General features: G+C 42.4%; 1 protein-coding gene and 1 long non-coding RNA gene across 2 annotated transcripts in view; both read left to right on the forward strand.

Annotated features, from left to right (window-relative positions):
* LOC145879738 (uncharacterized) overlaps positions 1-8367 on the forward strand; it is a 9361-nt gene extending 994 nt beyond the window's left edge. Inside the window, exons 2-4 of the long non-coding RNA XR_014392503.1 lie at positions 3260-3390; positions 7741-7877; positions 8116-8367. This is a non-coding gene — a long non-coding RNA (uncharacterized LOC145879738). The remainder of the gene's footprint in view (positions 1-3259; positions 3391-7740; positions 7878-8115) is intronic.
* A 1694-nt stretch (positions 8368-10061) lies between these two features.
* Positions 10062-23318, forward strand: LOC106606341 (elongation factor Tu, mitochondrial-like). The gene is made up of 7 exons (XM_082976080.1): positions 10062-10080; positions 10425-10694; positions 16874-17006; positions 17648-17752; positions 19081-19232; positions 21343-21462; positions 21610-23318. Exons 2-7 carry the CDS (start codon positions 10428-10430, stop codon positions 21778-21780), a joined length of 948 nt encoding a protein of 315 aa, XP_082832206.1. The 5' UTR covers positions 10062-10080; positions 10425-10427; the 3' UTR covers positions 21781-23318.
* The last annotated feature ends 32 nt before the right edge of the window (positions 23319-23350 follow it).

The following is a 23350-nucleotide window of genomic DNA, read 5'->3' on the forward strand; positions in this document are numbered from 1 at the left end:
GTCAGAGTAGAGATTGAGCGTGGTTTAGACTTGCTCAGCCTATCGCAGGCGCACAGGCTGGTCCCAGCCTCTTGGCGCATCACTGTTGCCAGGTGTATTTGTCTGAGTCAGCCACCCCAAGGACAATGCCTGTTTTTATGCTACAGTTATTTTCCACTCTACCAGTTCCTCACGAACACATGTCCTTGAGCGGCTTCACAACCAGGCAGTGTGTGTGTGTGTGTGTGTGTCTGTCACGAGTCTAACTCAGCCTACACCCCTGCTGCACAGCAACCCTCCAGTTAGTCACGTCTATTATATGTTGCTCAATCTATGTTAATACAATACAAACCTGTTATGTTTAACATTAATGTATTCATAAGCTATGCACCACATCTAGTTTAATAAAATATACTGCTCAAAAAAATAAAGGGAACACTTAAACAACACATCCTAGATCTGAATGAAATAAATAATCTTATTAAATACTTTTTTCTTTACATAGTTGAATGTGCTGACAACAAAATCACACAAAAATAATCAATGGAAATCCAATTTATCAACCCATGGAGGTCTGGATTTGGAATCACACTCAAAATTAAAGTGGAAAACCACACTACAGGCTGATCCAACTTTGATGTAATGTCCTTAAAACAAGTCAAAATGAGGCTCAGTAGTGTGTGTGGCCTCCACGTGCCTGTATGACCTCCCTACAACGGCTGGGCATGCTCCTGATGAGGTGGCGGATGGTCTCCTGAGGGATCTCCTCCCAGACCTGGACTAAAGCATCCGCCAACTCCTGGACAGTCTGTGGTGCAACGTGGCGTTGGTGGATGGAGCGAGACATGATGTCCCAGATGTGCTCAATTGGATTCAGGTCTGGGGAACTTGCGGGCCAGTCCATAGCATCAATGCCTTCCTCTTGCAGGAACTGCTGACACACTCCAGCCACATGAGGTCTAGCATTGTCTTGCATTAGGAGGAACCCAGGGCCAACCGCACCAGCATATGGTCTCACAAGGGGTCTGAGGATCTCATCTCGGTACCTAATGGCAGTCAGGCTACCTCTGGCGAGCACATGGAGGGCTGTGCAGCCCCCCAAAGAAATGCCACCCCACACCATGACTGACCCACCGCCAAACCGGTCATGCTGGAGGATGTTGCAGGCAGCAGAACGTTCTCCACGGCGTCTCCAGACTCTGTCACGTCTGTCACGTGCTCAGTGTGAACCTGCTTTCATCTGTGAAGAGCACAGGGCGCCAGTGGCGAATTTGCCAATCTTGGTGTTCTCTGGCAAATGCCAAACGTCCTGCACGGTGTTGGGCTGTAAGCACAACCCCCACCTGTGGACGTCGGGCCCTCATACCACCCTCATGGAGTCTGTTTCTGACCGTTTGAGCAGACACATGCACATTTGTGGCCTGCTGGAGGTCATTTTGCAGGGCTCTGGCAGTGCTCCTCCTGCTCCTCCTTGCACAAAGGCAGAGGTAGCGGTCCTGCTGCTGGGTTGTTGCCCTCCTATGGCCTCCTCCACGTCTCCTGATGTACTGGCCTGTCTCCTGGTAGCGCCTCCATGCTCTGGACACTACGCTGACAGACACAGCAAACCTTCTTGCCACAGCTCGCATTGATGTGCCATCCTGGATGAGCTGCACTACCTGAGCCACTTGTGTGGGTTGTAGACTCCGTCTCATGCTACCACTAGAGTGAAAGCACCGCCAGCATTCAAAAGTGACCAAAACATCAGCCAGGAAGCATAGGAACTGAGAAGTGGTCTGTGGTTCCCACCTGCAGAACCACTCCTTTATTGGGGGTGTCTTGCTAATTGCCTATAATTTCCACCTGTTGTCTATTCCATTTGCACAACAGCATGTGAAATTTATTGTCAATCAGTGTTGCTTCCTAAGTGGACAGTTTGATTTCACAGAAGTGTGATTGACTTGGAGTTACATTGAGTTGTTTAAGTGTTCCCTTTATTTTTTTGAGCAGTGTATATCCTCACACTAGCCAGCTACTTAACCCTGTTGCCCAAAGCTAAAGTTATAAGCAGCCAGCTACCTTCATCTGGCGAGTGAGGATCGACCGACCGGGTCGTGTTGTGAAGCTAGCCACAATAAGGATTATGCACAATAGTGGAATTTGTGGGTTACCTTCAAAATAAAAGTACCTATTTGAAAGTGATGCAGAAGGTTACAATTGGTGGTATCATGCCATATTTAGACTAGATAATGTTAAACAAGGTTGGAATGTGAAGCAATTAAATGGGGTGTCAGTCTCCTCTGTGACACCCACAGAACACATCTGTGAAGAGTTTATGCAAATATTAGCACTGTAGCTCTTATCGCGGGACTGTGACTGTGAAGTCACCTCCCCAGTCAGCCTGTTGTGTGTATTGACATTCATATTGCACTGTACAGCTTTACCAAGATTGGGGATCAATGAATTAGGGTCAGTCTACTCAAGACCCAATATATTTTTTCCCACCGTCCTCCTCAGAGTTATCAGACGCCAAAACATCCACGCAGTATTGTTTTTCCTCTGGAATAGTGTTCAATACACATAGGTTGACAATAAATGTGGCTCAATTCACAGTTGTTTCAGTCCCACAATAAAACCGCAAAGTCCAACGAATCGTTGTGACATGAAATACGAGTGTTAGTGTAATCAATGTGTAATAACTATGTTAAAAAATGTATGAACGCGTTAAATTAGTATGTGACGTGCAGTCATATTCAGGTCCTGATTGGTCAACAAGCTTATTTGACATGTCAAATAGTGTTATTTGACGTATATCTTTTTTGACACGCAAAGACCCAAACGGCGTTCCATAATTGATTGAGTGAGTGTGTGTGCGTGGGCACGAGAGAGAGAAATGGGGAATGTGTAGCCCATAAAACATTTGCAGTAACTTGCAGTAACTTACTGAAAATGTTCTTATTCCTTAAGTGCAAAGTGCACATGGGACCTGTGTGTGTGTGTGGTGGGTGCTTATTTTTGTCCTAAAGACAGGTTCCATAAATGCATGAAATGGCCATCTATAAAGTTATGTCAAACATGACCCATTTACAATACCAACAAAAGTGTGTGTGTGTACTTTTTGTGTGTGTTTGTGTGTGGGTTTCATGCATGCATTTCAATAAGTGCAGGTTGTGTGTAGTATGTGTGGGTTATTGAAAGTGTTTTAATATTACTTAAATGTATTGGCTAGAATAGATTGATGATGACTGAATGTTAATGATATATTGTTATTTGTCTTATTTTTCAAATGAAAAACATGTAGTGCTCATTGGAAAGATCGCTGGTTCCATGAACCTCTCCAAGGAAACTGTCATCTCGAAAAGGAGTAAACAAGCAGAAAGGAGACATCAGATGATGTCATATTTCCTTGATAGCCAGCAGATCTGATGACTCGTAAGTTTTCTTTAGAGTAATACCACTTGATGCTTTCTGTTATTATTGGGGCTGCAACAGTATTAAAAGTGCTTCCCAAACTGTTCACGTTGCCCTTCTGCTATAGGACAACACCCATGACGTATTTATTTATTCCAAACATCTGTCAGCACAAAGATTCAAGTCACTACCAGCCATCAGGATTTAAAACTGCTTTCAGAGGGCATAACCACCTCAAACTTGCTTTCAAAATAATCAATTTGCAACTGAAACTGAACATCTGTTCAGGCAGTCATATCTAGGCTACTTCCCCATTTCACATCACAAAACATTTCCCAATTACTGAACTATGCAATGGAAATGCACACAGGTGTACACACACACACCATTCAAATGATTGTAAAAGTGCCATCATCCATTCTCCCTTCATTTAAGTAGCCTAATCACTCATTTGAACTGACTATAGAAGTGAAAGCCAAGGAGCCCTTTTGTTCACCTGTCCAATCAGTGATTCAAGGAAGGGAGGAGGGATGGATGCACTTAAGGAATAAGAACGGGGCTGAAATACCCAATCCTAGTCTTCATATATCAAGTCTCATTTTCACTTGGCTTTTGGAACAATTAACATATATAATACAGTTTATCATAGATTAACACAGGGTTACATACACTGACAGATTATACTGAGATTAACACAGAGGTACATACAATGTAAGTAATTCTACATTACGATAATAAGAAATATATTTGATTTGTAACACACTTTTCAAAACCCAAGGTGCTACAATAAATAAATAAATAAAATCCTCGAAGCAGTGTACAACACATATTCAAGACAGTCCAGAGACTTCTAATACTCTGGAATATAAAGATATCAGTCTGGTAAGATGTAGAGTTACTAGTAATACAATAAGGTTGTTGATATTAAGTTTACTATAGTGACACTAGTAGAGACACTGAACTACAGTCAATATGTATAGACATGATGGATATAGCATGATGTCATTATAAAATGGCTTTTTACTGAGCTAACAGAACACACTTTACTACAGTCAATATGTATAGACATGATGGATATAGCATGATGCCATTATAAAATGGCTTTTTACTGAGCTAACAGAACACACTGAACTACAGTCAATATGTATAGACATGATGGATATAGCATGATGTCATTATAAAATGGCTTTTTACTGAGCTAACAGAACACACTGAACTACAGTCAATATGTATAGACATGATGGATATAGCATGATGTCTTTATAAAATTGCTTTTTACTGAGCTAACAGAACACACTGAACTACAGTCAATATGTATAGACATGATGGATATAGCATGATGTCATTATAAAATGGCTTTTTACTGAGCTAACAGAACACACTGAACTACAGTCAATATGTATAGACATGATGGATATAGCATGATGTCTTTATAAAATTGCTTTTTACTGAGCTAACAGAACACACTGAACTACAGTCAATATGTATAGACATGATGGATATAGCATGATGTCATTTTAAAAGGAGAGCTTTTTACTAGGCCTGGGCTGTATACCGTTTTTTGCGATATACCGGTATTGATGCACGGACGGGTTTGGGTTTTACTTTACCTTCTGTACCGGTATTTGAATGTTTGGTTTGTTAAATGTGAGACGCAGTGTGTAACGTCCATTTTTATAGTTTACTTCGCTACTGGAGTCATCTCTCTCCACTCTCCCCTAGGTCGCTTTCCACACAGACCTAGCCACGCCCCCTGTCACTCAAGGAGCACATTTGATGTTCCTCAACCACGAGACACTTGCGTTCAGTCTACATGGTCAATGTAACATTATGAAACACTGTTGCTGACAACGATGCAGTTGTCACTTTGCTTCTTAATATTAATCTATTCGCATTCTATAATTACACAATTAGCTTGTGTTTCTTACATCTGCAAACAGCTAGTTTGTCTTTTCTAAACAAGTTTTTCCTAAATCTTGTTAGCCGCTAATGCTAATCGCTAGCTAGCTAATAAATGTACTGAGTAAGAGCAAACGTAATTAGCTATACAGCCTAATAATACCAGTGATCGTGTAGACCTAAATCAGCATGCTGTTTGTACAACAGTGTCTTCTAAATTAAAGCGGTAAACGCAAAGCATGAACGTTAGCTACATGAAGTAGCTAAGAGAACTTTCAATGTAGCCAAAGATTATAGGGTCCCCTAGGAAACACCCATCAACACATTAGTTCTTACCCTGTCACAATAACTGGAAATGACCTCAAATGCAGAAATTGAAGTTGAATTGAACAGTATAACAAAATCAGAATGGAGAAAGACCCATTGAAATCACCTAGAATATTTGTGTTGTCACACACTACTCATAAAGAAAATGTAGAATTATTATTAAAAAACAAAATACTGTCAAATCATAAAGCAAATTTAGAATTGTTATTATTAAAAAAAACATTAAATACTGTCAAATACAGTCATTATTATTTATATTTTTAATACCATGATAATATTTTGGCCATATCGCCCAGCCCTACTTTTTACTAAGCTAACAGAACACACACTCCACTGACACGCAACAGAAACAGAAAACACATCAAATCACATTTACATCTATTTACAGTTCAATCAAACCAAGGACTTGGAGCGGAGGCCAGTGCTTCATAGCATCTCAGTGAGCTTTCAATAATTTAACCTGGGAAATAAAGAAGGCAAGTGGATCTAAGTCCACATACAGCAGCATAGACATATAGGGGTCATATTCACTAGACATCAAAGAGAAGAACACGGAACAAAAACGGACCTGAACTTAGAAACTAGTTTTTGTTGCAAAACCGGTTTGCACAAATGAAGATAAGTGTCTGGATGTCTACAATGGCTTATTGTACACTTTATCAGTGTGCTCATGAAACTGATCAGTAAAACTCACCTCAGTGTCTCCAGTGTATAGAGTGGATCCTCAGCCTTCCTCTGTGATGCTGTCTTCAATTATGACAGAGACCAAGGCCCAATTATGACCGAGGCAAAGCCGGAATTTAGTCCCAAGTTATAGAGCTGTGCACTGGACAGCCGACAATGCTGATGAAATTTTCCCATTGTTTGTGGAAAACTCATTCACTCTAAATGTAGTGCATCACTCAATCATAAATTACCTTTGAAAGTAGCATTGTCAGCTGTCCAGTGCACTGCCATGTATTAATTTCAGGACCTGTGAAATGTAAGTTAAACTCCATGAGGGTTAGTCTTACCTCAGTGTCTCCAATTTACATTGTGGATTCTCAAGTCCAGCACAGATGAATCTCACTCCTGAATCCTGGAGTTCATTTCCTCCCAGGTCAAGCTCTCTCAAACTTGAGGTGTTTGAGCTGAGAGTTGAAGCCAACACCTCACAGGATTTCTCAGTTAGGTTGCAATCATTCAACCTGGTGAGAGATAATGCGGCTTAGTAACCCACACAAATCTATAACTACATTAACTAGGTTTCCATCCAAACCTTTTACGCACGTAAAGTACATGTCGGGTAAAAAATGTAATGACAGGCCTAATGGAAATAGAAAATCTGTCAGTTACCTTTCCAAATGAAATACTCTAGACAAGGTGGGATCTTTTTGTGTCTGTAAAATGTATTATCAGAGAAATGGCGGTGGAAACGCTTTTATCAGCAAATGTTGATATAATAACCATCATATCGAGGTATATTTGGAGTCACATGTTGTGTGGTCCTCCTACTACGACTCAGGAAAGCACGCAGTTTATTAGTCTTACAGGTGAGATTCGTTACGATGAACTTCACAGGGTGGTGAAAGATGAGCTTGATGCTCCTTTCCAAATATCAAGGGTCCTATTCTGGTGATATTATGATCGATGCTCGCTGCTGTCTCTCTTTTGTTCATAATAATTTCATCATATAGGCTATATACCTGCACTGTATCTGCCAGCTGTTGGCTAGAGCGCAAGTGCCAATACCAGAGAGGGCACATTCGCTATATAAGCAACATTTTTTGTTACAAAACCATCAGTAGGCCAACAGTTGAAAATGCGATGGAAACCATCAAGCACAGACTTATCTGCAACAAGTCAATTTTATAGGGAAATTAGCATATTTCATGTGTACGGATTTTTTTATATTCACATGAAAACCTGTTGCCAATTGTATGGAAACCTAGCTTTAGACAACATTAAGTTGTAATTTACAGCTTCATAATATCATCTGACAGTCACACATCTCAGTTTCTCCAGTTTACAGTGATGATGCAGCTAAGTAATCCACACAAATCTATAACTACATTTACAACATGAAGAAGTTACATCTTTATAATTACAACATCCACTTTCCTTTGCAGTGGAGACAGTCAAAGTCACTCACTTCAATGTCTCCAGTTTACAGTGTGGATCCTCCAGTCCAGCAGAGAGCAGCTTCACTCCTGAATCCTGGAGTTTATTGCCACTCATGTCCAGCAGTCTCAGACAGCATGAGTTTGATTTGAGAACAGAAGCCAGTGCCTCAGCTTTTCTTGGTGAGTTTACATTCGTTCAGCCTGTGGAAACATAGCTGCTTCTTACCCATGTGCCAACAAATAAATCCCGGCTTTTGGGACTGAGATGTCAGCCGAACTAGTAATGCAAACTGATTATGTTATATTAGCATGCTGTCTGGAATGTAATTTGACTAAGCACTTACAGGGCTGTTCTAGAGGATCTGACAACTGGGAGAAGTTTGAGAAGAGCCGCATCTGATCTGATATATTTCTTCAGGTCAAACACATCCAGCTTCTCTGAGGTCAGCAACATGAAGACCAGAGCTGACCACTGTCCAGATGAGAGTTTAGATTTTGAGAGACTTCCTGATCTCAGGTAGCTTTGGATTTCCTCCACTAGAGAATGGTCATTCAGTTCATTCAGACAGTGGAACAGATTGATGCATCTCTCCAGAGGAAGTTTCTTTCTGATCTTCTCCTTGATGTACTTGACTGTTTTCTTGTTGCTCTGTGATCTGCTTCCTGTTGGTGTCAGTAGGCCTTGTAGGAGATGCCAAGAAGGAAGTGGAGGAAAAGGTCCAGATGGCCATTTTCAGTCAGCTGGACTACTACAGTCGGCTGGGACTACTACAGTCAGCTGGAACTACTACAGTCGGCTGGGACTACTACAGTCAGCTGGAACTACTACAGTCAGCTGGAACTACTACAGTCAGCTGGAACTACTACAGTCTGCTGGAACTACTACAGTCGGCTGGGACTACTACAGTCAGCTGGAACTACTACAGTCAGCTGGAACTACTACAGTCAGCTGGAACTACTACAGTCTGCTGGAACTACTACAGTCTGCTGGAACTACTACAGTCGGCTGGGACTACTACAGTCAGCTGGAACTACTACAGTCAGCTGGAACTACTACAGTCAGCTGGAACTACTACAATCAGCTGGAACTACTACAATCAGCTGGAACTACTACAGTCAGCTGGAACTACTACAATCAGCTGGGACTACTACAATCAGCTGGAACTACTACAATCAGCTGGAACTACTACAATCAGCTGGAACTACTACAGTCAGCTGGACTACTACAGTCAGCTGGACTACTACAGTCAGCTGGAACTACTACAGTCAGCTGGAACTACTACAGTCTGCTACACTACTACAGTCTGCTGGAACTACTACAGTCTGCTGGAACTACTACAGTCTGCTGGAACTACTACAGTCAGCTACACTACTACAGTCAGCTAGACTACTACAGTCAGCTACACTACTACAGTCAGCTGGAACTACTACAGTCTGCTGGAACTACTACAGTCTGCTGGAACTACTACAGTCTGCTACACTACTACAGTCTGCTGGAACTACTACAGTCTGCTGGAACTACTACAGTCTGCTGGAACTACTACAGTCAGCTGGAACTACTACAGTCAGCTGGAACTACTACAGTCAGCTACACTACTACAGTCAGCTACACTACTACAGTCTGCTGGAACTACTACAGTCTGCTGGAACTACTACAGTCTGCTGGAACTACTACAGTCTGCTGGAACTACTACAGTCTGCTGGAACTACTACATTGCATCCAGTAATTTAATTATTCTAAATTTTCTCCTCAAACAAAATTAAGACAGTTTACATTTTCACTAGACAATCCACATAAAGACAACTATTAATTAGAATAATCATTACCCCTAAATTGAACCTAGAAAAATGTTGAAAGCTTAATTGAGACCACTTCAGTTTTATTTACGCTCAAACAAGTCTTCTGTGTTGGCTACATTGTTTGATATAATTTAAGACGTTTCAGGAAATGGCAGTTACAGGTTTTTCAAAATTGCTAAATGCTCCAACTTCCTGAGGGGGAAGTTGACTAAACCGCTCTGGACCTCCCTCTACCCAACCTTTGGCCTACATCAGGAAGAGCCCTGATTACACATTTAAATGTATTTCTAGTTCACTACTGAAGAGCAGCAAATGACCAACTACCTTTAACATTCTATAGCATACCATTCCTGCTGAGGCAGTCTTCTGCCAACATCATTATTAGGTTAAAAAAACTAAAATGTGTATTTGCCTATGATTTGAGCAGTGTGGGTATCGCGCGTGCGCTGTCGTGGGGCGGCAGGTAGCCTACGGGTTAAGAACGTTGGGCCAGTAACCAAAAGTTCGCTGGTTTAAATCCCTGAGCTGACAAGGGGAAAGATCTCTGTGCCCTTGATCAAGGCACTTAACCATAATTGCTCCTGTAAGTTGCTCTCGATAACAGCGTCTGCTAAATGACAGAAACATTTATTTTAAATGATCGGGGGTGCTTACGTGGTTGGCAGGTCTGTAATTTAAAAGGCAAAACCGATCCTAGATCTCTACTTCTACTGAGACGCTTTGTGATTACGGGACCAGAATTTTAATGGTGGTTAGAGGCTATGGATCAAATCCTCGTTGATTAGTCACGGGATACAGCAGGTATAAACAGTACAGAGAGATGGTGACTAGCAGGCTCTTCCTCAGTGTTCAGTATGAAAGGTAAAGAAATAGAGAATGACAGTATGAAAGGTCACACAGGGTGACATGTTGACCTTTCTCCTGTAGAACATGATCACAGGCACGGCTCAGCTGGACGGCTGCATCCTGGTGGTGGCGGCGACAGACGGACAGATGCCCCAGACCAGGGAGCACCTCCTGCTGGCCCGGCAGATTGGCGTGGAGCACGTGGTGGTGTTTGTGAACAAGGCGGATGCGGTGGAGGACAAGGAGATGCTGGAGCTGGTTGAGCTGGAGATCAGAGAGCTGCTCACAGAGTTTGGCTACGACGGTGAGAACACGCCCGTCGTCATCGGCTCGGCCCTCTGTGCCCTGGAGGTGAGTGCATGGTACGAGGTAGTGTTGGGGCGGTGACAGAATAACCTCACAACTTCAGATTTTTTTATTTATTTATTTTATTTTATTTTTATTTCACCTTTATTTAACCAGGTAGGCAAGTTGAGAACAAGTTCTCATTTACAATTGCGACCTGGCCAAGATAAAGCAAAGCAGTTCGACAACATACAAAAACACAGAGTTACACATGGAGTAAAACAACATACAATCAATGATGCAGTAGAAAAAATAAAAAATAAATAAAAAAATAAGACTATATACAATGTGAGCAAATGATGTGAGATAAGGGAGGTAAAGGCAAAAAAATGCCATGGTGGCAAAGTAAATAAAGTATAGCAAGAAAAACACTGGAATGGTAGATTTGTAGTTTGAAGAAAGTTCAGAGATAAAATATAAATAATATGGTGCAAAGGAGCAAAATAAATAAAATAAATAAATACAGTAGGGGAAGAGGTAGTAGTTTGGGCTAAATTATAGATGGGCTATGTACAGGTGCAGTGATCTGTGAGCTGCTCTGACAGCTGGTGCTTAAAGCTAGTGAGGGAGATAAGTGTTTCCAGTTTCAGAGATTTTTGTAGTTCGTTCCAGTCATTGGCAGCAGAGAACTGGAAGGAGAGACGACCAAAGGAGGAGTTGGCTTTAGGGGTGACCAGAGAGATATACCTGCTGGAGCGCGTGCTACAGGTGGGTGCTGCTATGGTGACCAGTGAGCGGAGATAAGGGGGGACTTTACCTAGCAGGGTCTTGTAGATGACCTGGAGCCAATGTGTTTGGCGACGATTATGAAGCGAAGGCCAGCCAACGAGAGCGTACAGGTCGCAGTGGTGGGTAGTATATGGGGCTTTGGTGACAAAACGGATGGCACTGTGATAGACTGCATCCAGCTTGTTGAGTAGGGTATTGGAAGCTATTTTGTAAATGACATCGCCGAAGTCGAGGATTGGTAGGATGGTCAGTTTTACGAGGGTATGTTTGGCAGCATGAGTGAAGGATGCTTTGTTGCGAAATAGGAAGCCAATTCGAGATTTCACTTTGGATTGGAGATGATTGATGTGAGTCTGGAAGGAGAGTTTACAGTCTAACCAGACACCTAGGTATTTGTAGTTGTCCACAAATTCTAAGTTAGAACCGTCCAGAGAAGTGATGCTGGACAGGCGGGCAGGTGCAGGCAGCGATCGGTTGAAGAGCATGCATTTAGTTTTACTTGTGTTTAGGAGCAGTTGGAGACCACGGAAGGAGAGTTGAATGGCATTGAAGCTCGTCTGGAGGGTTGTTAACACAGTGTCCAAAGAAGGGCCAGAAGTGTACAGAATGGTGTCGTCTGCGTAGAGGTGGATCAGAGATTCACCAGCAGCAAGAGCGACATCATTTATGTATACAGAGAAAAGAGTTGGCCCAAGAATTGAACCCTGTGGTACCCCCATAGAGACTGCCAGATAGGCTATCAGCTCGCTAGCAAGGTTGATCCATTTATTTTATTTTACCATTTTAATATACAAACTGTTGCTTCAGCCATGGTAGTACAATAATACATACATGCAACATAATTGATGTTTAAAAACACAAAGTCAACTGACTTATTTCAATGTCGTCCTTTTAGGTAGTCTGGTAGGGCTATCAGTCTGGTTGGGCTATCAGTCTGGTAGAGGTATCAGTCTGGTTGGGCATCAGTCTGGTAGGGATGTCAGTCAGGAAGGGCTGCGACGGCAGGTGCCCCGCCTTTTCTATCACCGTTGCTTCGGACCAATCAGCATCCTCTGAACTATGGGGGTGGTTTAGTTGATGACGGACATGTAGCGCTGTTGCTGACAGGCAGTAGACAACAGGACAACAACGCATGTAGCGTCATACTTCCAAGGTGATGGCTAAATATAAAGCTTTACATGACAGTCTGAACTCTGCTAAATAAACTCTGCTCCCTATCAGAGCTGCTCCATTCTGTGTTTAAAAAAAAGTAAAAATAATTTCACCTTTATTTAACCAGGTAGGCTAGTTGAGAACAAGTTCTCATTTACAACTGCGACCTGGCCAAGATAAAGCAAAGCAGTGTGACACTGTCACGTCCTGACCAGTAATAGGGGTTATTTGTTATTGTAGCTTGGTCAGGATGTGGCAGAGGGTATTTGTTTTATGTGGTTCGGGGTGGTGGTTTGTTTAGAAGGGTGTTTGATTTATTATTTCCGGGTTTTGGGTTATGTTCTATGTTTTTGTATTTCTGTGTTCTTTCTAGTTTAGTATTTCTATGTTTAGGTATTGGGTGTTGGACTCTCAATTGGAGGCAGGTGTTTTGTAGTTGCCTCTGATTGAGAGTCCTATCATTAGGTATGTGTTTGTGTTTGGAGTTTGTGGGAGATTGTGCTAGGTATAGCTTAGTTGCCTTACCAGCCTCTTATGCGTCATTGTGTTTTGTGTACGTGTTTATTTTGGTTTCCCTTCTTTTCCTAAATAAAGAAGATGAGTACACATGATCCCGCTGCGTTTTGGTCCGACAATGATTTTTCCTTATCGTCTGACGAAGAAGAATGTGACAGACACAGACAACAACACACAGTTACACATGGAATAAACCATAAACAAGCCAATAACACAATAAACAAGTCAATGACACAGTAGAAAAAATAAAGTCTATATCCAGTGTGTGCAAAAGGCATGAGGAGGTAGGCAATAAATAGGCCATAGTAGCAAAGAATTACAATTTAGCAGATTAACACTGGAGTGATAAATGAGCAGATGATGATGTGCAAGTAGAGATACTGGTGTGCAAAAGAGCAGAAAAGCAAATAAAAACAGTATGGGGATGAGGTAGGTAGATTGGGTGGGCTATTTACAGATGGACTTTGCACAGCTGCAGCGATCGGTTAGCTGCTCAGATAGCTGATGTTTAAAGTTGGTGAGGGGAAATAAAAGTCTCCAGCTTCAGCGATTTTTTTTTATTTTTTATTATTTATTTATTTTATTTTTTTTGCAATTCGTTCCAGTCACTGGCAGCAGAGAATTGGAAGGAAAGGCGGCCAAATGAGGTGTTGGCTTTGGGGATGATCAATGAGATATACCTGCTGGAACATGTGCTACGGGTTATCGTGACCAGTGAACTGTTGTTATCGTGACCAGTGAACTGAGATAAAGCGGAGATTTACCTAGCATAGACTTATAGATGACCTGGAGCCAGTGGGTCTGGCGACGAATATGTAGCGAGGGCCAGCCAACTAGAGCATACAGGTCGCAGTGGTGGGTGGTATAAGGTGATTTGGTAACAAAACGGATGGCACTGTGATAGACTGCATCCAGTTTGCTGAGTAGAGTATTGGAAGCTATTTTGTAGATGACATCGCCGAAGTCGAGGATCGGCAGGATAGTCAGTTTTACTAGGGTAAGTTTGGCGACGTGAGTGAAGGAGGCTTTTTTTGCGAAATAGAATGCAGATTCTAGATTTGATTTTGGATTGGAGATGTTTGATGTGAGTCTGGAAGGAGAGTTTACAGTCTAACCAGACACCTAGGTATTTGTAGTTGTCCACATATTCTAGGTCAGGACCGTCCAGGGTGGTGATGCTAGTCGGGCGGGCAGGTGCGGGCAGCGAACGGTTGAAAAGCATGCATTTGGTTTAAGTAGCGGTTAAGAGCAGTTGGAGGCCACGGAAGGATTGTTGTATGGCATTGAAGCTCGTTTGGAGGTTAGTTAGCACAGTGTCCAAGGAAGGGCCAGAAGTATACAGAATGGTGTCGTCTGCGTAGAGGTGGATCAGGGAATCGCCCGCAGCAAGAGTGACATCATTGATACAGTGGGGGGGGAAAGTATTTGATCCCCTGCTGATTTTGTATGTTTGCCCACTGACAAAGAAATGATCAGTCTATAATTTTAATAGTAGGTTTATTTGAACAGTGAGAGACAGAATAACAACAAAAATATCCAGAAAAACGCATGTCAGAAATGCTATAAATTGATTTGCATTTTAATGAGAGAAATAAGTATTTGACCCCCTCTCAATCAGAAAGATTTCTGGCTCCCAGGTGTCTTTTATACAGGTAACGAGCTGAGATTAGGAGCACACTCTTAAAGGGAGTGCTCCTAACCGCAGCTTGTTACCTGTAAAAAAGACACCTGTCCACAGAAGCAATCAATCAGTCAGATTCCAAACTCTCCACCATGGCCAAGACCAAAGAGCTCTCCAAGGATGTCAGGGACAAGATTGTAGACCTACACAAGGCTGGAATGGGCTACAAAACCATCGCCAAGCAGCTTGGTGAGAAGGTGACAACATTTGGTGCGATTATTCGCAAATGGAAGAAACACAAAAGAACTGTCAATCTCCCTCGGCCTGGGGCTCCATGCAAGATTTCACCTCGTGGAGTTGCAATGATCATGAGAACGGTGAGGAATCAGCCCAGAACTACACGGGAGGATCTTGTCAATGATCTCAAGGCAGCTGGGACCATAGTCACCAAGAAAACAATTGGTAACACACTATGCCGTGAAGGACTGAAATCCTGCAGCGCCCGCAAGGTCCCCCTGCTCAAGAATACATATACATGCCCGTTTGAAGTTTGCCAATGAACATCTGAATGACTCAGAGGACAACTGGTGAAAGTGTTGTGGTCAGATGAGACCAAAATGGAGCTCTTTGACATCAACTCAACTCGCCGTGTTTGGAGGAGGAGGAATGCTGCCTATGACCCCAAGAACACCATCTCCACCGTCAAACATGGAGGTGGAAACATTATGCTTTGGGGGTGTTTTTCTGCTAACGGGACAGGACAATTTCACCGCATCAAAGGGACGATGGACGGGGCCATGTACCGTCAAATCTTGGGTGAGAACCTCCTTCCCTCAGCCAGGGCATAGAAAATGGGTCGTGGATGGGTATTCCAGCATGACAATGACCCAAAACACACGGCCAAGGCAACAAAGGAGTGGCTCAAGAAGAAGCACATTAAGGTCCTGGAGTGGCCTAGCCAGTCTCCAGACCTTAATCCCATAGAAAATCTGTGGAGGGAGCTGAAGGTTTGAGTTGCCAAACGTCAGCCTCGAAACCTTAATAACTTGGAGAAGATCTGCAAAGAGGAGTGGGACAAAATCCCCCCTGAGATGTGTGCAAACCTGGTGGCCAACTACAAGAAACGTCTGACCTCTGTGATTGCCAACAAGGGTTTTGCCAGCAAGTACTAAATCATGTTTTGCAGAGGGGTCAAATACTTATTTCCCTCATTAAAATGCAAATCATTTTATAACATTTTTGACATGCGTTTTTCTGGATTTTTTTGTTGTTATTCTGTCTCTCGCTGTTCAAATAAACCTACTATTACAATTTATAGACTGATCATTTCTTTGTAAGTGGGTAAACCTACAAAATCAGCAGGGGATAAAATACTTTTTTCCCCCACTGTATATACAGAGAAAAGAGTCGGCCCGAGAATTTAACCCTGTGGTTCCCCTATAGAGACTGCCAGAGGTCCGGACAACATGCCCTCCGATTTGACACATTGAACTCTGTCTGCAAAGTAGTTGGTGAACCAGGCGAGGCAGTCATTAGAGAAACCAAGGCTATTGAGTCTGCCGATAAGAATACGGTAATTGACAGAGTCAATGAAGAGTCGATGAAGATGGCTGCACAGTACTGTCTCTTATCGATGGCGGTTATGAAATCGTTTAGTACCGTTTAGTGTGAAAGCATCTCATCTAAAGTAGAAGGTTGAATAAACTGAAGGCTGTCTGAGGTTACTGTATCAAGACCGTGTCTATTGAATCTGATGCAGTACCCTCATCTCTATCATTGCTACGGTTTCGCAAAAACATTAGGGACAAATTCATTAGATATACCCCTGGCTGATGTTGGGCTACTGTATTTATGTTAACCTCACGTTGACGTTTATATACTTAGCTGCCTTTTTTGGCTCATTTAGCCTACTTGTTCTGGTGTTAGATATGCCTTTCTCTTGAGAAATGGCAAGTGCTGGTGTTACTTCTGAAAAATGTAGCACTGTGGCCTCTTTTTTTCTGATTGGTTGAAGGTGATCCAATCACTTTTGAATTTGTTTTGGGTATCGCCTCTCGGCCCAAATGGCATTCCTTCCAGACAGTGCAGCAGTAATCAGTCTGGTAATTACGAGGCTACCTTTTAGGTGAAACCTTACCTGTTGTCTCATCTCATCTAACCTCCCCAGAACAAACAGCCTGACCTGGGGGTGAACGCAGTGCTGAAGCTCCTAGAGATAGTGGATGAATACGTCCCTCTGCCCAAGAGAGAGCTGGAGAAGCCCTTCCTGCTGCCTATCGAGGGAGTCTACTCGATCCCAGGTGACTGAGAACTAGCTCACATTGTAAAGAAACTCAGTTTTGTCATTTAGTTTAAAAGCGGTGTTGCCACTAGGTGGTTTCCTCTCCTCACTATGTCATCGACTCATTGTTAACCTATTTAAAATGACATTCAGAAGTAGTGCATAAATTCAAGCTCTTGCACTGTGCACCTCAGATAGAAGGCGTTTCCTAATGAAAACATGACAATAGATAAAACACTGCTATAGGATCCCACTGTCCCGTGCATACAGAGCCTGCCCCCTTGCTCATCCCAGTGTTTGACTACGGTTTCCGTAGCCACTGAGCTATCTTGATAAAACGTCTTTGAAATGATTCCGTTATGTCTGTGCTGCATGTGTTTTGTGATGGGAACAACGTGCCTGTTTCCTGTACATCTGTGTAGGAATGATCAGTGAATCTATAACATTCCGTTCTCCTCTCCCTGTCGTTGTGACTTAGTAACAGTAACTGTTTGGAAGCACTTGTATCAGTTTCCTTTGTACCTTTCTGTTTCACCGTTTATTTGATTGATGTACTTGTCCTGTCAGTACTCATGTCTCTGATCTGTCTGCTGTTGTCTAACCACGTCTCCCTCTGAGAATAAAACCGATGTATTAAACGTGTATTCATCCCTCTTTCAGGCAGGGGTACGGTGGTGACTGGCACTCTGGAGACGGGCATCATTAAGAAGGGCGACGACTGTGAGTTTGTGGGGCACAACCGTGCCTTCAAGTCTGTGGTCACTGGTAAGTGAATGGGGAGCCACACCACTATAGAAAGGTTGAATTTCAATTCAGTTCAAACATTTGTATTTTTAGTAATTCATAGAGCTTTCATTGTTCTAATTGTAGAGCTGTAGCACACAGGTAACATATGCTGTAAAACTGTGTTTAGATTACTAGAATTATTCCTGTAAATACAGTTTAACACATTGCTGTTCATTGTCAGTGTAGTGACAGAACTAGCCCTCACCCCTAGTACAGAGTACTGGCAGAAGTATCCCTAATCCCTAGTACAGAGTACTGTCAGAACTAGCCCTAATCCCTAGTACAGAGTACTAACAGAACTCGCCCTAACCCCTAGTACAGTGTAGTGACAGAACTACAACTAACCCCTAGTACAGTATACTGACAGTACTAGTCCTAACCCCTAGTACAGTGTGCGGACAGAACTAGCCCTAACCTCTAGTATAGTAACAGAACTAGCCCTAACCCCTAGCACAGTGTAGTGACAGAACTAGCCCTAACCCCTATTACAGTGCAGTGACAGAACTATCCCTAGTACAGTGTAGTGACAGAAGTAGCCCTAACCCCTAGTACAGTGTAGTGACAGAACTATCCCTAGTACAGTGTAGTGACAGAACTAGCCCTAACCCCTAGTACAGTGTAGTGACAGAACTAGCCCTAACCCCTAGTACAGAGTACTGACAGAACTAGTCCTAACCCCTAGTACAGAGTACTGACAGAACTAGCCCTAACCCCTAGTACAGAGTACTGACAGAACTAGCCCTAACCCCTAGTACAGAGTACTGACAGAACTAGCCCTAACCCCTAGTACATTGTAGTGACAGAACTAGCCCTAACCCCTAGTACAGTGTAGTGACAGAACTATCCCTAGTACAGTGTAGTGACAGAACAAGCCCTAGTACAGTGTAGTGACAGAACTAGCCCTAGTACAGTGTAGTGACAGAACTACCCCTAGTACAGTGTAGTGACAGAACTACCCCTAGTACAGTGTAGTGACAGAACTAGCCCTAACCCCTAGTACAGTGTAGTGACAGAACTAGTCCTAACCCCTAGTACAGAGTACTGACAGAACTAGCCCTAACCCCTAGTACAGTGTAGTGACAGAACTAGCTCTAACACCAAGTTACAACTACAACAGTTGCTCCACTGCACTTCTAGCACCAATTACCCAGTAATAAGACTACTGGACGGAGTTACCCAAAATATCCCTCTGGTAACCCCTCAACTCCATCCAAAACCTCCAAACACGCCACCATTCTGAGTCTAATTGTTCTCACTTCACCTCCCTTCTCCATCTTTCTTTCCCTCGCTCCCTCTCTCCTCCCCAGGCATTGAGATGTTCCACCAGTCTCTGGACAGAGCAGAGGCAGGAGATAACCTGGGGGCTCTGGTCCGAGGGCTGAAGAGGGATGACATTAGGAGAGGGATGGTGATGAGCAAACCAGGCTCCATCCAGCCCCACCAGAAAGTCCAGGCCCAGGTCTGTATCATAAATAAATAAAGTCCAGGCCCAGGTCTGTATCATAAATAAATAAAGTCCAGGCCCAGGTCTGTATCATAAATAAATAAAGTCCAGGCCCAGGTCTGTATCATAAATAAATAAAGTCCAGGCCCAGGTCTGTATCATAAATAAATAAAGTCCAGGCCCAGGTCTGTATCATAAATAAATAAAGTCCAGGCCCAGGTCTGTATCATATAAATAAATAAAGTCCAGGCCCAGGTCTGTATCATAAATAAATAAAGTCCAGGCCCAGGTCTGTATCATAAATAAATAAAGTCCAGGCCCAGGTCTGTATCATAAATAAATAAAGTCCAGGCCCAGGTCTGTATCATAAATAAATAAAGTCCAGGCCCAGGTCTGTATCATATAAATAAAGTCCAGGCCCAGGTCTGTATCATAAATAAATAAAGTCCAGGCCCAGGTCTGTATCATAAATAAATAAAGTCCAGGCCCAGGTCTGTATCATATAAATAAAGTCCAGGCCCAGGTCTGTATCATATAAATAAATAAAGTCGAGGCCCAGGTCTGTATCATATAAATAAAGTCCAGGCCCAGGTCTGTATCATAAATAAATAAAGTCCAGGCCCAGGTCTGTATCATAAATAAATAAAGTCCAGGCCCAGGTCTGTATCATAAATAAATAAAGTCCAGGCCCAGGTCTGTATCATATAAATAAATAAAGTCCAGGCCCAGGTCTGTATCATAAATAAATAAAGTCCAGGCCCAGGTCTGTATCATAAATAAATAAAGCCCAGGTCTGTATCACATCATAAATAAAGCCCAGGTCTGTATCAGAAATAAATAAAGCCCGGGTCTGTATCACATCATAAATAAAGCCCGGGTCTGTATCACATCATAAATAAAGTCCGGGTCTGTATCACATCATAAATAAAGCCCGGGTCTGTATCACATCATAAATAAAGCCCGGGTCTGTATCACATCATAAATAAAGCCCGGGTCTGTATCACATCATAAATAAAGCCCGGGTCTGTATCACATCATAAATAAAGCCTGGGTCTGTATCACATCATAAATAAAGTCCAGGCCTGTATCACATCATAAATAAAGTCCAGGTCTGTATCACATCATAAATAAAGTCCAGGTCTGTATCACATCATAAATAAAGTCCAGGTCTATGTATGACGTCATAAATAATGTCCGGGTCTGTATCACATCATAAATAAAGTCCAGGTCTGTATCACATCATAAATAAAGTCCAGGTCTGTATCACATCATAAATAAAGTCCAGGTCTGTATCACATCATAAATAAAGTCCAGGTCTGTATCACATCATAAATAAAGTCCAGGCCTGTATCACATCATAAATAAAGTCCAGGTCTGTATCACATCATAAATAAAGTCCAGGCCTGTATCACATCATAAATAAAGTCCAGGTCTGTATCACATCATAAATAAAGTCCAGGTCTGTATCACATCATAAATAAAGTCCAGGCCTGTATCACATCATAAATAAAGTCCAGGCCTGTATCACATCATAAATAAAGTCCAGGTCTGTATCACATCATAAATAAAGTCCAGGTCTGTATCACATCATAAATAAAGTCCAGGTCTGTATCACCTCATAAATAAAGTCCAGGTCTGTATCACATCATAAATAAAGTCCAGGCCTGTATCACCTCATAAATAAAGTCCAGGTCTGTATCACATCATAAATAAAGTCCAGGTCTGTATCACCTCATAAATAAAGTCCAGGTCTGTATCACATCATAAATAAAGTCCAGGCCTGTATCACCTCATAAATAAAGTCCAGGTCTGTATCTTCCTTTAGCAGGCCTAGAGGAGTGTGAACTGTTGGTGTACCGTATGCGCAGTGTTGCAGTCTAGTATTCCCAGTATTTAGTCTTCTGAAATAATTTCCCTTTATTCACCATTTTAAATTTAACTCTCTTAACTATTTGGAGTAGTTGATCAAATGAAATGCGTCTGTCTAGAGCTATGGTGTAGTATGTGGTGTATTTGTAAATTGTGTTTATGTACTAGTGTATTGTTCTAGTAGTCCAAGGTTAGGATATGTGTTATTTAATTGAATGAATGTATAATCTGTCATTAAAACATCTCTTCATCCCAGGTCTATGTTCTGAGTAAGGAGGAGGGGGGCAGACACAAGCCCTTTGTCAGTAACTTCATGCCAGTCATGTTCTCACTCACCTGGGACATGGCCTGCAGGGTCTGCCTGGCAGGAGACAAGGTGTGTGTCCATCTGTCACCTTTGGAAATGGTCAATCTTTTTCCCTGATGTGATTTGTGTATTCTAAAATAAAGTGTGCACCATAGTCCAGGGCTGTGCTTTATCTTCTTTGAGGAAAGACTGACCCTCTTCTCCTCTCTCTAACAGGACATGGTGATGCCAGGTGAAGACACATCTCTGACCCTCACGCTGCGCCAGCCTATGATTCTGGAGAAAGGTCAACGGTTCACTCTCAGAGATGGCAACAAAACTATTGGCACCGGCCTGGTTACTGACATACTGACCACCACAGAGGAAGACCAACACAACTGGGGCTGAGGAGAGAGGAGGAGGAGAGATGGGAGGGGGACTAATGATGGGGAAGGAAGTATCTGTCCAATATATCGGTCTTTAGACACACACACACACACACACACACACACACACACACACACACACACACACACACACACACCACACACACACACACACACACACACACACTCTGCAGTAAGCAGCTGCTGAGACTGCATGTCTCTCTGCTTTACTGACCAACCAGAAGACCCACAATGAGATGTTCAAAGTTGTCTTTCTGTGAAAAGGCCAAACTGTCATTGTTCGCTTGTGAAATAAAATGTATTTAATATTTTAACATCCTGCCTGTTTTCAGATGTCATGACGTTGGCCTGTTGGGGGAGGTTTATGACCCCCATAAATACCTTTCCCCTTTTCTCTCTCTCTACTTTATAGAGTTGACTCTTGTAAAGCCTTTGTAACATAAAGAGTCTAGTTACATCAAAAGGTGGGTAACGGAACCATATTTCAGTAATCTAACCAGTTGAAAATATGCATTGGTACTTAATGAATATGATCTCAGATCAGTTGTTGTCTGAGACATTACTACTAATGACAGGATGACATAAACTGTATCTTGGAAAGCCGGCACATTCTAGTTTCACATGGAATTGTTGTGCAATTTAAATGTTTAAATATGAAACTATTTGTGAAAAGATTAAATGTAATTTTAGCTTCTTAAATGAGAGAACGGTTTGTCATAGAGAAACTCTGCTCACTCAGAGGCCCCGCCCAAGTGAACAGACTTTGGTTGTAAACTATGAAACACGCCCTTCTTTCACCACTATATAAACCCGTTGACGAAAATTCTACTTTCTGTTCTGAGGACGTGAGGACGACGGTCCTACGTTAAAAGGGCTCAGATAATAACCTAACGAAATTAGCATAGTGTTCAATGTGAAGGTGACTATCGACACGCCAAAAGGATGAATTTCGACTATACCAGCCAGAATATAGCGCAAGCTTAAAAGTATGGCAACTTGGTATGAATTTTGAACTCTTATTCATTCCAGAAGTGATACCTCCTAGCCGTTGAGTTAGCAGCAGCCGCTGTAAACGTGGGCTAGGAAAGGACGGATGAAGTATCTAGTCTAACACATTCAACGATACTACAACGTATCTAGTTTACCACCAGAGATGTTCTTCAGAGGACAAGAGATCCCTGCTGGGCAACACGGCCTTCCATCTACGACCAACCTATTAAAGTGCAGCTCAGAGTAAATATTCCTTGCCTTTTCCTTTTCCAAATGGGCGGTTATTTATAATGCATAAGATATTGTATTTACGATAGCATAGCTGCCTACGGCCCGATAGAGAGACAAAATATTTTTTGTTTCTCAGTCTTCCCGCTCTTTCATTCAAAACCCAACCCCCTTTCTTTGTGTAACCAGCCGTCATATCTGTTCCGTCCACTAGGGACGTTTTCCTGTATGACATAATTTGTAATCAATGTATGATCCATTCTGTGTATAGGTAATTCTGTGTGATTATTTAGGTATTTAGTAAATAAATAATTAAACCAAGTTTTGTATTGCTGATTGAACTTGTTAGCCAG

The sequence above is a fragment of the Salmo salar genome, chromosome 06, assembly GCF_965601325.2.
Source record: "Salmo salar chromosome 06, fSalSal1, whole genome shotgun sequence".
Taxonomy (NCBI): Eukaryota; Metazoa; Chordata; class Actinopteri; order Salmoniformes; family Salmonidae; genus Salmo; species Salmo salar.

Coding starts and splice junctions, on each gene's coding strand:
- LOC106606341 (XM_082976080.1), top strand. CDS start 10,428: ATGATCACAGGCACGGCTCAGCTGGACGGCTGCATCCTGGTGGTGGCG. Junction 10,695..16,873: donor CGGCCCTCTGTGCCCTGGAG/GTGAGTGCATGG, acceptor TAACCTCCCCAG/AACAAACAGCCTGACCTGGG. Junction 19,233..21,342: donor ACCAGAAAGTCCAGGCCCAG/GTCTGTATCATA, acceptor TCTTCATCCCAG/GTCTATGTTCTGAGTAAGGA.